Source organism: Aristolochia californica, unplaced genomic scaffold (assembly GCF_029961685.1).
Source record: "Aristolochia californica isolate CCGP_79_NKW_82.1479 unplaced genomic scaffold, dmAriCali1.0.hap1 SCAF_15, whole genome shotgun sequence".
NCBI classification, from domain to species: domain Eukaryota; kingdom Viridiplantae; phylum Streptophyta; class Magnoliopsida; order Piperales; family Aristolochiaceae; genus Aristolochia; species Aristolochia californica.
This window is the reverse complement of record NW_027181826.1, coordinates 24,008,263-24,023,985: the sequence shown is the minus strand read 5'-3', so window position 1 is coordinate 24,023,985 and position 15,723 is coordinate 24,008,263. Positions and strand designations below refer to the sequence as shown.

Sequence of the window (15,723 nt, the reverse complement as noted above, 5' to 3'; positions counted from 1 at the left end):
TAATATGGTCGAACCTTAGAAGAGTCTCACGAGAAAGAGGTATCACCGTAGAGGTTCAATTTAAAGGTGTTTTACCGGTGTTAATCTTCTATGCATGTTAGTTGTTTAATTGTTTAATTGTTTAGAAAAAGAGTGAGATACAAAGAAATTCTTGAAAATTGGGAACGCGATCGGTACCCACGGGATTCCCTCCTAGGATCTCTCCATGGCTACCAACGAACCCCCCCTTCGTGTCATCTCCTTCCCTGGAGTCGGATTCACTCCTTGTCATTGACCGTTGATATGTTGGTCTGGTCACATTTAAACTAGTGAGATTTCGATTTTCTTAGTCATGATGTTATATAATGTGTACATATGAAGCAAGCAAACGTACTAGTATCAATTTAAAGAATGCAAGAAAGGTATTTTGTCAGATTTTATTATATAATATGATATTATGTTTGTTTGGATTCTTCACAAAACGCAGGGAACAGAATTTGTTTCTTTGGTGGAACTAAGAAAGGAATAAATTCATGTCTGATCTCCATCGCATTACTCTTTCCTCCTCAGCAAATCACTTATACCTGCTCTTTGGGTCTGCGGTTCGTTCACGACGAAACTTGTCCACCTTTCAATCAAACAAGGGTGGCTGAATGGAAAACCACAAAGAAATCTTTTCTGAGAAGGACACTGAACAAAGCCCAGAAGACGAAGTCGGTTCTTCCATGGAGTTGGAGAAGGTTGATTTAAGCGACACCGTAAGTTCACCTCATTCATGACTGCTTGCTTGAATTTGAATTGCGCTTTATTTACTGCTTTGGCAGGATTCGCTAGGGAGACGCGACAGCAAGATGGAATCAGTGGAAAAAGACGAAGGCGAGTTTTCATTGAACATCAAAGCTCCGTGCCCAGAAGAAGCCTGGAGCCAGGACTGGAACGATGTTGCTTGGGATCTAGAGTTGGAATCAGGAGACGAAGGAGCGAGCTGCGATGGGGGAGCAGAACTGGATTCATCTCCTCACTGCAAGCAATCAAAGCAGAAACTGAAAGGAGAATAACTGGCAAAGACGTTGCCCATGTCATTAATGATTCATATAATCTCTTGTTTATATAATTTCGTTCAAGTTTTATACATTTAAAATTTTTATATGTGAAGCCGAATGTTTGGTCATCTGTGAAGACCATGAATCCCTGAAGCATAAGAGAGAAGATTGCATTATATCGATGGACATTGATTAAAAACTTTAAATGAAAACCCTTTTTAAAATCGTTTTAGCCTAAAGTCAAGAGGGTATATTTTACTTCTTGTGAAAATCGCTATATTCTACCCAAACCTGCAAATGCTCTCCGTGTGTAAGATTAATATTCTGAAAGCTTCCATTATCATCACTACAATAACCAGCAGGAAGGGAGACGATAGAGTTGAGACCATAGATATGGATCTCACATGGCTGTCATTTCTATCCTCAAACTCGATGGTCATATAATTCATTTGGGCGGGCAACTTACTTTTGTCAGTCATAGCAGGTCTGGGAAATATGATCAAACTACCCTTTAAACCTGAACAACGAGAATTAGAAACCAATCCCACCATTGTTTTGTTTTTGTAACCTCAAAATAAACGGTGAGGCATGAGGTATCGCCAGTATGAAAATGCAAAAATGAAGTATGAAAATAAGAAATGAACCTAAGAATATTATTTGACCACACAAACCAAATGGCAACCAATGCAATCTGGAACTTTTAATATTTACCTTCTATGAAAAATACGGACGAATGAAAAGCAACTCTGATATTGGCTTTTGTCATACAGAAATTTGTAGAAACACCAAGGACCAGTAAAAGGTTTCTTCAAGGTTCAGGAGAGCCATCTGCATGATCATTGACGTCAACCGGTGGGCTCACAACAGGAATATCCAGACTGCCCCTCTCTGCCTCAAGAGAGATCTCCTTCACATCAGCTTCTATTTTATCTACAGCATCTCCATCCTCAGAGAGTGGAACTGATCTTGAGACACTTAGACAGGCTTTGTCCACATTCCCGTCTGAGCAGGACTCTGCTTTCTCTTCAAAAATTTGCTTCCCTGTGTTTTGCTGCCTGGAGACAAGAAAACAGTTTTGTTTGCAAGCACATATTTAATCGGACAAGTCCAAGGCCTTGTTGAAATTTTCTCTGAGAGGAGTAGTATTGAATAAAGTGACTAAATGATACTATTCAACAACAAAAAATAAATGAATACAAAACTCTTGCACTAGACTCACGGAATTGATAACAAAGGCAAGCTGATTAAGTAAAGAGAAATGGGGACAGGGAAAAAGTAAAACCTCTGAACTTGTGATTGCAAAACATTGATATATGCAAGAAGCTCTTCCTTTTCTTTGGAAGCAACAGACTCTTTCACTGCAGCATCCTTCCTCAGAGTATCAGCATCTGCCTCAGCAACCCGTGCCCGCTCTTCAGCTCTTAGAACTGCAGCTTCTAATATTACCACATGCTCTCTAGCTTTTGCAAGCTCAGAGCGCCACATAAGCGCTTCTTGAAAAGCAGAGTCTCTTTGCTTCAGCACCTGATTCTTCTCATTGTTTAAAACCAATGTTTGTTCTTCTACAGTTCTCACCTGCCACATTAGTGAGGTCAACTAAAGGCAGCTTCTTCGTTCTAACAAATTGAGAAACAATCCAAAAACATCAACAAGAAGGAGATCAATGTCTTTTCAGTCGAACATGTTTTTAAGGCCTTCTCCTCAAGCACCACAGCAGAATGAAAACAAAATTCATAGAAATGAAAAGAATATAACCTTATACATGGAAAGCTCCAGCTGCTTCTTGCTTTCCTTGCTCAAGCGCTCAATTTCTGCACAAGCAATTCTTCTGTCTTCTTCAATTGCATAAGCAGCAGAAGCTGCAGCCTCAGCAGCTTCAGCAGTGTCAGTTAATTTCTCAGCAATCTCTTTTATTGTCGCATCACGAGCACGAAGCTCCCTAGCCAACTGTTGTAACTCTTCATCCTTCACCCTTAAAGTTTCCTGAAGTACCATAGCAAGAGGATCATTGTACAAAAAATAAGATGATACTTGAGAATTCACTAGGTTCATTAAATCAAAAAATCTCTTCATACACAATGACACAAAAGAATAAAGATAGCAGGATAGAAGTTGATACCTTCATAATGGTTAGGTCGTCCATTTGACCTGCATTTGACTTATTTGTTTCGTTTGCCTTGTTGTTTGTTACAAAGCCAAGTGCAGCTCTCATAGATATTCTCATGGCTGCTTCAATTTCTTTGGAAGCCTCCACGGCTGTGGAATTGGCAGCTGCAACCACAGTTGCAACCGTTCCTAATGTAGCAGAACCATTTCCGCTAAGGGAATTGACAGCTTCCTTATGAGCCTTTAGTACTAGCTGCGCTGCACTGGTTGTTTGGAAAAAGCATGATACACCAACACTCAGTAAACTAATAATAAACTAGACTGTAACACAGCTTGTAATACAGGGAGCTACTGGAAAGTTTTCTCAATGAACCTCTTTACCAGCATAAAGCTTAATCCTATGGACAGCATGTATGGGTACTAAGTAGACTCACTAAGTGAATGGTCCCAGCACAGAGTACCATAGCAAAAACTGACCATTGAATAAACCCAATCAATCAATATTGGTAACTGAATGTAGACCATTCTGTACTCTAACCTAATAACCATATAACCAGGATATATAATAGTGTTTTAAATCAGGATCCATATGTGCTTTTACGCTGCTTGAGATACTTCATCATCGCTCCTAGAATATATTTTAGAACAGGATACAGAAGTTAAGCATATAGGCTTACAGTAAGGTGGATACCCAAGCTCCAGCAGCACCTGGAGTTTCTGCACAAAGGAAGTACTCTTTTTTTTGTGGGGTCCCAATATCTTGTGGATGTCGTAAAGAAACATGCATGTATCAGGACTCGGGACAAAGTTAAGAATTACTGCTAACCTCGGGAACACCAGTTCCATATATAAAGCAAAAAATTACATTCTCAAACTCAAGGATACAAAAACAGCACCCATCATATTTTGGCAGTCCACTGCACCAATAACACGAGTGTAGTAAGGAACAATATCAAAGCTATTACAAGAATTCAAAAAGTAGCATCATAAGTAAGAGGCTCACTGAAAATTCACTGGAGAGATGGTGATTGTGCTGTTTGAATCGAACAAGATACTGCCCTTTACAACTGACTCATTTCTTCGAAGTCTAAGCCATTAAAGATACAGAGTTGAAAAAATCCAAAAACTAATGAAGGTGTATTTAAGGAGCAAAGGTTTAGGAATGTGAATACTCATACTTGTATTCCATCTTTCCAGTGGTAGGATCTAATATCACCCATCGCTCATTCCATTTCCTCAGCTGTTTGGAAAATAAATCACCAATAAGAAACAGCACACATGGGAGATTTATAGTGTGAGGTCCTACATTCAAGCCTCAGTAAGGGTAAAAGGGGTGTATGTCATGTGTAATCAACATTTTAGAAAGAAAAAAAGAAAGAAAGAAAGAAACGACACAGTAAAAATGGAGAGCCACAATGTATTTTCATATTAGCGATGCACCGTGAGTGGATAATCTGAAACAGTACTAACCAACCCACTTTGACTAGTCATGGGTAGTTTATAGAGGCATGACAAATTGATAAAATTAAAGAAGTCTCCTTTCATATATCCTAGAAACAAACAGCGAAACCAAGAAAAACAAAGACTTGGTCCGTCATACAAATCTGTTTACTGTCAGAACCTATGCGACAAAAAAGGTAGATGGCATGACTAAATTTCAAGAAAAGCTTCTAATTAAGGCACCTTATGTTGCTCGTGTACTGTTCCATTCATATAGACCGTGTTCTACGGATTAGATGCATCATCGAATTGGAAATGAAATGCCTTTGGGGGTAGCAACGAGCGAGGAAAATTCATGCATACCTAAATGTAATTATCTGACAGAGATTCCTTTCCTAGAGAGAGAAAGACAGAAAGAGAGAAAGAAAGAGTTTAGCATAAAAAGTCCATCACGATTCAGTAAATTCGTCGCGGACATGATCTGGGCAGCATGGACTTCAAAAAAGATCAAATTATAAATCCAAACCATCTGAAACACCTAATTATCCACAAAACTGTAAATATCAACAGTGTATCACAACTTAGACACGAAAATGAAGCTAGTTAAATATACGTACCGTTTCCGACCGTTTTAGAAGCGGCCCCTGCAATATATTCCTTCCCGATCCCGCCGTCAGCTGTCTCTTTATCTTCTCGAGACTGTTCTCCGTATCCCCCAGGCTCTGCCGGACGATCAATTAAAATGAGGAAAACAAATCAGTATCTTTCCCTCCTAAAATTAAAGCATTATTTTAGCTACATTAAGTGTCCGAATAAATAACACAATTAAAAATCCTCAACAGAAACTCATCGAGAGCATCCATTCAAATTCATACATAGAGAGGTGTTAGGAGTGAGTGGAGAACTTTCCCTCCTAAATATCGGTACGAAAAACACAATCAGAAATCTTCAACAGAAACTCAGCGAGAGCATCCATCCAAATTCAGACAAGGAGAGATGATAGGAGTGTGTCAAGAAGAATACCGGTGCAGCTCCATTAGAGGCCATGGATCCAGAAATCGAGGATTGGAGAAATAAATAAAAAATGAAAACCGATTAAAATGAATAAATCGGAAATAAAAGGAAGAAGAATAGGTCCTCGCAGTTGGTCGGAATCTGGAGCAGGGGTTGTGAGGGCTGGTAGGTTTCATGCGACTTTCGGTTATCACGTCTCCGGGGAAGTTCACTCCTGCGCTCTCGTAGAAGCCGCCTTTTCGCCTTTTCTATTTGAACCTGGACCGGAATGACTATACTGGACTTTTACAGATGGGCCTTGGGCCGATGAGGTCACCTATTATGGACCAAGATGAGTTAATTTTTGGTTATTTAGATACTATATTATATCTATATTATATTGTAATATATTTTTAAATAAAAAATTATCCAAAATAAGATAATATAATTTAAATAATTTAAATTTATTTCAAATGTGACAGTTCATTTAAAGAAAGAGACCACCTGATTTATGTGAACATAGATCTATACTTTTTTTTCTTAAGAATCACAAATAAAAAATAAAAAAAAGAATTATAAAGTGAATTTCTGTACCCCCACAGATTTTTTTCTTCTAATTGTTTGATTTTTTGAATTAATATTAACTAAATCGATATAAACCCCTTCCAATTTCTTCGATCTGGAAGCCCCTTAAACGATTAGTCAGTCCAATCGAGTTAGAAGGTTTACCAGTTGAATGGTTTTATCTGTCGTTCTTAGTTTGTAAATCTATAATTGAGACAAATAATTAGGTCTAGTTGAATTGTGTTCAATCTATTTGGTCCAATCTAGATTTTATATATAGTTTTTTTAATATATTCTTTATTTAAATAATAAAAATATAAATTAAAATCTTAGTCGAATTTATGCAGAGTTCAATTTGGACCATTGAAATTAAATCTAAACAAAACCTTTATATAAGGTCATTCCACCCGAATAGAGAACTAGAGGTGGCTTCGAACCAAGTCATCTCGCGAGCGGCTCGAGTTCGGCTCGGTGCCAGCTCGGTTCAATTCGGTATCTCTCGAGCTCGACTGAATCTAGGTTCGGCTCGACGGCTCATGAGCCGGCTTATTAATTTAACGAGCGGGATTTGGGAATCAAGGGGATTTGGAAAATTTTCGGGAGTCTGTCTCGGGACCGGAAGAGAGTCGCATCGCGGGGCTCTCTTCCATTCCGGCTCTATGATTCTCATGCCTTCTCTGCCATTTCCCATGTTTCTCTACCATTTCCATGCCGTTTCAGCACGATTTTCTTGCAGAAATCGTTGTTCGTCAGCGGGGATTAATGGGAAATGGGGGATTTTGGTCTTCATATTCCTCGGTCTCCTTCTCCCTCTTCGATTCCCCACTCTCTATCTCAGACTTCGATATCTTCGTCTATGGTTTCTTCATCCGAAGTTCTTCCTTGCCGACAAGACGAAAGCAACGATCCAACAAGAGGTAAGATTTTTATTTAATGTTCTATTTTTTTTTTGTCGCCGACCTAACCCTAAAAAATTTCTAACTCTCGCTTCGTTTCAGCAGTGTTACTTCATTCTGGGAAAAGTTTTGGAGATATCCCCGAACGGCGAACACTCTTTGTTTCTGTAAGTGTTGATTTTTTTTTTCATTTTAATCTTATGTACGATTTCTTCCTATTTTATCTTCTTCTTCTTCAATTTCTTCATCTAAAGTTCTTCTTCATCGACGAGACGAAAGCGACGGTCCGACGGGAGGTAAGATTTTTATTTAATGTTTTGTTTTTTTTTGTCACCGACCTAACCCTACAAAATCTCTAACTCTCGCTTCGTTTCAGCAGTGCTCCTTCATTATTGGAAAGACTTTTGGAGATATCCCCGAACAACAAACACTCTTTCTGTTTCTGTACGTGTTGGTTTTTTTTTTTTTATCTTATGTATTATCCAGTGTGAAAATATCTTCAATCACTCTGCACATGACCTATAACTTTCTGTAAATCATTATTTTCTTGGTATTGAGGTTGAATTTCATCAGAATATTAGAAGAGTAGTGAACCTAAGGTGTTTCTTGCTCCCTGCTTGAAGCATTGTCCTTTTAGCAAGGGTACCCTTACCGCCAATATATGTTCCATATCAAAAGGATTGTCCTTTCAGCAAGGGTACCCCCAATACATGTTCCATATCAAGCAATATAAGGGATGAGATCAATTCCGAAGCACTTTTATTTGAGAGAGAGAGAGAGAGAGAGAGAGAGAGAGAAACAGTCATTGAAAAATAAATAATCCACATATAACAGAATAATGACTACCTCATATGTTTTTTTTAGAGATATAAAAATGTTAAAGGTTAGGGGTATTTGGGTAATTTTATAAGAATGTTAAAGGTCAGGGGTATTTGGGTAATTTTATTTTAGGATATTGTGTTATGAAGTTATTGTTAATGTAGAAACCTCCCTAAGGAGGTACATACAAGTTCCTACTTTAGCAATTTTGAATCTTTTGATAATTTTGATAATTTTGCTTTGTCTTTTCCTATCAATGTCATTAAAGTGTTCCCCCTAGAATTGTTAATCTTCGTAGGCATTATTCTCCTTATTGTTGATAAACGTCTTAAATTATATGTAGGATCTTTGTTGTTTGAATTGCTTTATTTTTTATGTTTTTTATTTATAATTTTATTTTGTTGTAGAAGTAAGAATGTCAACACCTCCTCAATTGACATCAATAATTAACACTAGTTATAGTGTGGCAATAAATAGTGACTCTATCAAACACCTAGTCAATACAACTCAAAAGACTGGTTTGTTAAGTGCGGAAAGCCAAGTACCTAACCCAATTGGACCAGGGGTGGACGAAACCTAACCCAGGTGGACCGGAACCACCTAGCTTTGACACCCACCGTTCTCGTTCTCTACTGCTTTCGTCGGGATTCGAATGCGGAACATGGTGTCCAGCTCTGATACCATGTCAAATGCTTAGCCAATACAACTCAATAGACTAGTCTGGCTCTGATACCATCTCAAGAGGTTGGCCAATGCAACCTAAAAAACTAGTCGTTTAAGTGCGGAAAGCCAACGTAATCAAGAGAAGTGGACCAGAACCACCTCTGACACCCACCCCGCCACTTACCGCTCCCCGTGGGATTCGAAGGCGGGATGTGCCAGACCTAGCTCTGATACTATGTCAAGAGGCTGGCCAATGCAACCTAAAAGACTGGTCATTTAAGTGTGGAAAACCAACCTTATCAAGAAAGGTGGACCGGAACCACCTCTGACACCCACCCCGCCCCTTACCGCTCCCCGTGAGATTCAAAGGCGGGTCGTGACGGACCTGGCTCTTATACCATGTAAAGAGGGCGCCCAATACAACCTAAAAGACTAGTCATTTAAGTGCGAAAAACCAACTAATCAAGAGAGGTGGACCAGAACCACCTTTGACACCCACCTCGCACCTTACCACTCCCCGTGGGATTCGAAGGCGGGACATGTTGGACCTGGCTCTGATACCATGTCAAGAGCATGGCCAATGCAACCTAAAAGACTAGTCGTTTAAGTACAAAAAGTCATAGAAGTGAGCCCAGATGAAATTACCATAAATGATTATGAAGGTGACTCTACCCATACTTCAAAAAGACAGAAAAAGTCTCATGTGTGATTGGAATTCAAAAAAATATCACTTAATGGTATAAAAAAGGCTCGGTGTGTTCATTGTAAAATCAATTTGAGTGTTATTAGTAGTGGAGTGACCACACATATGAGTCGACATTTGAAACGTTGCCCTAGTAAAAAAGAGGTAATGAAAAAACAAAAAACCTTAAACTTTCAACCAGTGGGAGTGGGGTCTAATGTTAATCAGAGTCCATTTGGACTTCTTTTTATGGATTTTGGAGGCAAATATGATCAAGCTAAAATGAGAGTACTCCTTGCTCATTTAATTTTTGAATAAAGATGGCAAATATGAATTATGAGAAAATATATCGTAAGACCATGGAGGTGTACGAGGTAGAGAAAAAAAAATTGAAAATTTTATTAAAAGAGATTAACAAGATTAGTCTTACCACAGATATTTGGAAAATCAAAAGATTGAATACATGGTTATTACTAGGCAATTTATTGACAGAAATTGGAAGCTACAAAAATGAGTCTTGAGTTTTGTGCATGTTCCTCTTCCTCCTCGTGGCATTGATATAACATATGCTATTTACAAGTGTTTGAAAGAGTGGGAGATCGAAAATAAAATTTTTAGTATTTCAGTTGATAATGCTGCATATATGACGTTTGCATGAGAGTTTTGAACAAAGATTTTTCAAGGAAAAAAAATTGGTTTGTGGTGGGAAGTTATTTCATGTGCATTGTTGTGTTCATATTCTGAATTTAATAGTCCAAAATGGTTTTGCTCAGATTAAGGATATCATTGAGAATGTGCGTGAGAGTGTCAAATTCATAAATTTGTCTGAGGTTATACTTCACACTTTTTCTGAAATTGTACAACAACTATAACTTGGTGAAAAGAGGTTGGTTATTGATTGTCCAACTCGTTGGAACTCCACTTATGACATGTTGTCTTCTATATTAAAATTCAAAGAGGCATTATCTATATTTAAAGTTAGAGAACCAACTTATGATTGTTGCCAAGTCTTGATGAATGGGAAAAGGTTGACATGGTGTGTGAGATTCTAAAATTTTTTAATGTAGTTACTAATATAATTTATGAGAGTGACTACCCTACTTCTAATTTGTACCTTAGTAAGGTATAGAGGGTAAAAGAAGTTTTGAATTTTTATTATACAAATGAAAATATTTTCATTAGGACAATGGTTAGTAGAATGCAAGAGAAATTTGAGAAGTACTGAGGTGAATGCAATTTATCGATGGTTGTTGCTTCAGTTTGGATCCAAGGGTCAAATTAAGGTTGATCGAAATGTGTTTTCCAGAAATATATTCTAAGGAGGACGCTACGATGAATATAAATTTAGTTCGACACACCTTATAAAAGATCTGCGATGAATATGTATCCTTATATAAAGTGGATATTATAAATGAAGAGATTGCTTCAAGTACTAGTTCTATGGGTGTTTCCACAAGTCGTAGGTCATATTCTTCATCAAGTTCTGGTTGGTCAAAGTTAAAGAATTATGTGAAATAAGTGGAAGTAGTTAATTCACTAAGGTCAGAATTGGAAATTTATCTTGAAGGTGTATATAGTTGTGAGGAAACTTCACAATATGATTTTGATGTTTTAGAATGGTGCAAGTGAATCATATGAAATTTTGGGTATCATCTTAGACGATAACAAACATCCTTATAATTCCCATATCCATAGTAGCTTAAAAGTCTACATTTAGTGCTGGTGGTAGAGTAATAGACTCATATCGTTCTTCCTTGACATCAAATACAGTTCAAACTTTGATTTGTGGCAGTGATTGGGTTCGGGCTCTTCACAGAGTAAATAAAATCAAAAAGTGAATTTATTTGATTAATTATTTATTATGATATTTTTTAGTTTTATTTATTAAAATATTATTTTATGATTACAACCTGAGAAAAAGAGTGTAGATATAATACTACCAGCTACATAACTTTTCATGTTTTTATCATCACGGTAATTTTAATATTTTTAACGACATTAAGTAACTAGTAGTGGAAGAGTATTTTTTTATCTGATAATAACTAATTTTTTTTTTGTCATATGTGGAGATTTTGCTCATACATGGACGTATATTATTTTATAGCATGAAGAGAAACAACTATAGTTTGTAAATTTATAATGGATTTATAGTTTTTATTTGGGTGATTGTAAATTGATAGTGATATTTCATTTAATTTAATTTTGTTGTGTTTGATTGTATGGAGTTTATTCATAATGTTATGCAGTGTATGAAGTGTTTAGATTATTTTATGGAGTGCATGGAGTATATAAACAATTTCATGGAGTGTTTATGAAATGTATAGACAATTTTATGGAGTGTTTATGCAGGTATTATGTACATAGATTATGCCCAATTTTAAGTGGAGGTCATGCCAAATTTTATACAGGTATTATATATATAGATTATGCCCAATTTTAAGTAGAGGTCATGCTCAATTTTATACAGTTATTATATATATAGGTTATGCCCAAATTTATATAGAAGATATGCCCAATTTTATGTAAAATATATGCATAATTTTACATACAATTTATTTGATTTATATTTTTTTAAAATTTTAAAATTTATGTTAAAGCTCGAGCTCAGCTAAAAACTCGGCTCGAACTAAGTTAAAATTTTTGGACTCAAATTCGATAATAATTTTAAGTTATGTTCAGTTCAAAATATTTAAATAAACTCGAACCCAATGCAGATTCGGATCGGCGGAGATTTGTATCGCTTCGGGGAACCACCGGAACAACTCGATTCCTTTCGGCGAATCACCCGTATGCGAGGAATACCATTTTGCGTGGTCGCGAGATTCAGTAAGGACCACCCACCGTACCCGCCAAGTCTGCGGTCACATAAATGAGCGACGACGACAGCTCAGTAACAACGAAATGACGAAGACGCCCCAATTTTTGTACTCGAGTTACCGGGAAGAGGCGCGCAGGCTAGCGTCCAGAAAAAAACCCCAGACCAGAAAGCGACGTATCGTGGCTTGCCCCGGTCAAACCTCGGTCAAACTCGCTTTTTCGATCGTACGCCGAGCTGGCGAGATATGAAAAATGGCAGAGCTCCACTGGCTGACGTGGGGCCCGTGGGGTGATGGATGGAACTTCTCTGACCTGTTAACCTGTCATTCGCCTAAAGTTAGAAGCCCGTAAGACGCTCTGTTAGCCGGTAAGGGAAATCCTCTTGGGCTTCTCATGTTTAAGGCTTGCGATTTGTTTTGCCCTAAAAGCTGCATGGAAAAAATGACCTAATGATGTGCAGGCCACGTGAGCGAGATTTGATCTGACGGCTGATATTGATGGAAGACGGTGGCCCACATGAGCAAAGGGACACTGACGTCGGAAAAAATCATTTTGGCGGAAGCTCTTGCAACTTTCTCAGAAAGGTTTTTGAGTTCTTGCCCGCCCATGTAAAAGGGTTGATGTTCGAACCGAGCAGAGATTCCTAAAAAGTAAAATAATGGAAGACTTAAGGAAATGAGTAGGGTACTTGAGAGTTTAATTTCTTCCTTTCTTCCCGTTTAAGCATTTCTTTAATGGGTCTGTCTTTGATCGGGTCTCAGAGAGACAAGCCTCTCTCTTTCGCTCGCTTTGTTGCTCTGTGATCGGTGATTCTCTTACTGAGTGCTGTCACTCCATGAGATTTTTGGGGTTTGTTGAAACTGTCAGTTTGAATGGATTTGGTTGGCGTTTTCTTATAATGGGGGCCTGATGTTCTACAAGCTGATGATGTTCCCTACCTCCCTCTCCCTTGTTCCGCTTTGCTTCTTCTTCATGGAGGTAGTAGGCCCGAATCACACTTGAAGGTTTGGAGCTTTGATGTTTTGGAGGCTTTTTTGTCTGGGGACCCTGGTCATATCAGTGGATTCAAAGGAAATGAGAAGGAGAGCAACAAAATGCAAAGACGAGTAAAGAAAAGATAAAAGAAGAGCCAGGGGAGTGTTTCTCTTGTTTTCTTCTTCTGCTGTATTATTTCATGTATGAAGTTTCATGGAAGAGACAAGGTTTACATATTTCCCATCTCTTCCATGCCGACTTTACAATCCTGGAGTCTCTTGTCCATGTTTGCAGAATGAGCTGGAATTAAATGTAGCCTGAGTGGAGTCGGTCGTTTTCAGGAAATAGCAGCTGGGAGACAGGTAGTTTTGAACAGATAAGGGGTCAAGGTGAGACAAAGACCATCATAGCAGCTTTCTTCTTTCCTCGTTCTTCGCTTCTCTGCTACTCATTTCATGAAGTTTCCAATGGCTGAGCAAAGCAATCCAGATATGATGATGGAAGTAGGAGGGGAGAGGAGCCTAGAGAGAGAGTACAGAAAAGGGAATTGGACCCTTCATGAGACTCTTGTTTTGATCAGTGCGAAGAAGATGGACGATGAGAGGAGACTGAACAGAGGGAGTGAGAGAGAGGGAAGGAGCAAACCAACAGAGCAGAGATGGAAATGGGTGGAGGACTATTGTTGGAAAAATGGGTGCTTCAGGAGCCAAAACCAATGCAATGACAAGTGGGATAACCTCATGAGGGATTACAAGAAGGTAAGGGAATATGAGAGGAGGGTGAGTGAAGGAGGAGGGATCTCATACTGGAAGATGGAGAAGCATGAGAGGAAGGAGAGAAATCTGCCCACGAATCTTTTCCCTCAGATATTTGAAGCTCTTATTGAGGTGGTGGAGAGGAGAGGCTTCCAGAGAGTCCCCACGGGTCTTGCTGTTAACAAGGAACGCGAAGTGGGGACCCCCATGAGTAGCAGCAACCCATCATCTTCAGTTCCTCCCGCTTTGCAGCAACACAAATCAAATCCAAGTCTTCTTCCTCTCCCTTGCCCAACACCACCTGTCATGCATGCCCCCTTTTCAACTGATCAAGCTTTGCCTCCATTAGGTACACTCTTTCTTGTTAACTATTACAATATGGCTATTTTTTCTCCACTAGAGGTCCAGTGGAATATTTCAGACTGGAAGGTGTTCCACTGAGTTGGGATGTTATCTTCGATTTCAATAATCCGTTGTCAGGAACTGCCGAGTTCATTGAATGAATTTATAAATCCAAGCTAATTAGTTCAATCAGTTGGATTCTTTCTGTGATTTCTTCATTATTTTCACGGGTAGAATTATTTATCTTCTGGTGTTTGTGAAAGCGAGGATTCGTTAATTCGAATTAGTCCTTTTCCCGGGGTATTGTTCCAAATCTGACGTTCATAACCGTTGCTGCTACTAGTGCTATTCCGTGAGCATTCAGTTTTTCAGTTATTCTTCCAACAGTATTTCGTGGGTTTCTTATCATTTGACTGCTGTTACTCAAATCTCTTAGAGAATGCTCTAGTTTATGTCGTTTTTCTCCTCCTTTCCCTTCAACTGTATACAAGAATAACACCAAAATGGATCTTTGTCCTTTTAGGCTTCTTTCATTGATCTTTCCCTTGAGGAGTTCTTGGTCATTTGGTTACTGTTGCCGATTCTTTGTTGAGATGATGGGTGGCATCTTCGTCTTCCTTTTCCATTCACTGTGATCCAATCTTTCTCCCCAGTTTTACACTTACCAATGGTTTCCAGTTACCCCTCTGCAGCCTTTTCTCTTTCTCTTTTTCAATTTTAATAGTGCTCTTTCTTTTTTATTCATCTGCTTTCGCTACAGTCCACAGACCCTTTTTCCTCAAAGTTTTTATTGGTTTGCTGTTTCTTCGGTTTACCCACTACTTGTCCGGGTCCCTTCCTCTTTCCCCTTTCTGCCTCACTTCTTTAATTGGTTCCTTCTCTGGAAAAGTAACAGTTGACTGAGCTTTCTCATTCTGCTTTTGATTCCTTTTTATGTATCTTTCGCATCTGCTACAACTTGTATTGATTCGTTTGATTCTATATTTTATGTTGGAGAGGTGCTGATAGCTCAGACTCTGATGGAAGCGAGTTTTCGAGCTCCCCCACAAAGAGAAGAAGAATGGAGGAGACCAGCACCAGCTCCAACACCACTCATGAGCTCCGCTCAGCAATCTGTAAGAGTGCTTCCATCATAGAGAAGACTCTGCTGGAGTGTGAAGAGAAGGAAGAGAAAAGACAGAGAGAACTTCTGAGTATGGAAGAGAGAAAGCTGAAGATTGAAGAATCAAAAGCTGAGATCAACCTTCAAGCCATTAGTGGACTCACTGGTGCTATCAACCAGCTTGCAAATTCAATCTTTGCCCTGGTTTCAGAAAAGAATCAAACAGGTCCAAAATGACGAGGAAGGTGAAGGTCATCCATCATTTCCTTTGCATGGACGATTTCTTCCATTGATATAAAATATTAATCATTTATTTTGTAACTTTCGTTTGGGGGGTTAAATTTTCTTCTGTATCTTATGATAATCCTGTGGAGAACTAATAATTTATTTTGATTTATAAGACATGGTCTATTTTCGGTGGGTCTTTGCCAACAACCCACCCATGTCTAGATCGTGACGTTGGCATCCCAACTTCTGTTGGGACCCTTTCTTTCAATCTCAAGGAAGAGAATTTAGACCATCTTCCGGGCTGGTACATCATTGAATG

At 38.6% G+C, this 15,723-nt stretch overlaps 2 protein-coding genes across 4 annotated transcripts; one reads left to right on the top strand and one right to left on the bottom strand.

Annotated features, from left to right (window-relative positions):
* Positions 1–1,607: 1,607 nt before the first annotated feature.
* LOC137951849 (uncharacterized) lies at positions 1,608–5,788 on the bottom strand. The gene is made up of 10 exons (XM_068798797.1): positions 5,592–5,788; positions 5,186–5,290; positions 4,307–4,368; positions 4,132–4,215; positions 4,014–4,045; positions 3,806–3,887; positions 3,142–3,391; positions 2,778–3,005; positions 2,305–2,597; positions 1,608–2,077 (listed from the first exon to the last, which is right to left on the bottom strand). The coding sequence occupies exons 1-10, from the start codon at positions 5,613–5,615 to the stop codon at positions 1,831–1,833; spliced, it is 1,407 nt and encodes a 468-aa protein (XP_068654898.1). The 5' UTR covers positions 5,616–5,788; the 3' UTR covers positions 1,608–1,830.
* Positions 5,789–12,665: 6,877 nt separating this feature from the next.
* On the top strand, positions 12,666–15,588 carry LOC137951968 (trihelix transcription factor ASR3-like). 3 transcript variants are annotated; one of them, XM_068798977.1, is made up of 3 exons: positions 12,667–13,366; positions 13,459–14,081; positions 15,073–15,588. In XM_068798977.1, the coding sequence occupies exons 2-3, from the start codon at positions 13,469–13,471 to the stop codon at positions 15,411–15,413; spliced, it is 954 nt and encodes a 317-aa protein (XP_068655078.1). In that variant the 5' UTR covers positions 12,667–13,366; positions 13,459–13,468; the 3' UTR covers positions 15,414–15,588. The 3 variants fall into 3 exon arrangements, with proteins under 3 accessions (XP_068655077.1, XP_068655078.1, XP_068655075.1); XM_068798976.1 differs by having other exon boundaries at positions 12,666–14,081; positions 15,088–15,588; XM_068798974.1 differs by having other exon boundaries at positions 12,667–14,081.
* The last annotated feature ends 135 nt before the right edge of the window (positions 15,589–15,723 follow it).

Bases quoted from the DNA above. Each gene is read 5' to 3' on its own strand.
- LOC137951849 (XM_068798797.1), bottom strand. From the start codon at position 5,615: ATGGCCTCTAATGGAGCTGCACCG. The intron at 5,291-5,591 runs GTATTCTTCTTG...ATCGTCCGGCAG, and splicing joins CCTCTAATGGAGCTGCACCG to AGCCTGGGGGATACGGAGAA. The intron at 2,078-2,304 runs GTTTTACTTTTT...TCTTGTCTCCAG, and splicing joins TTGCAATCACAAGTTCAGAG to GCAGCAAAACACAGGGAAGC.
- LOC137951968 (XM_068798974.1), top strand. From the start codon at position 13,433: ATGAAGTTTCCAATGGCTGAGCAAAGCAATCCAGATATGATGATGGAA. The intron at 14,082-15,072 runs GTACACTCTTTC...TATGTTGGAGAG, and splicing joins TCAAGCTTTGCCTCCATTAG to GTGCTGATAGCTCAGACTCT.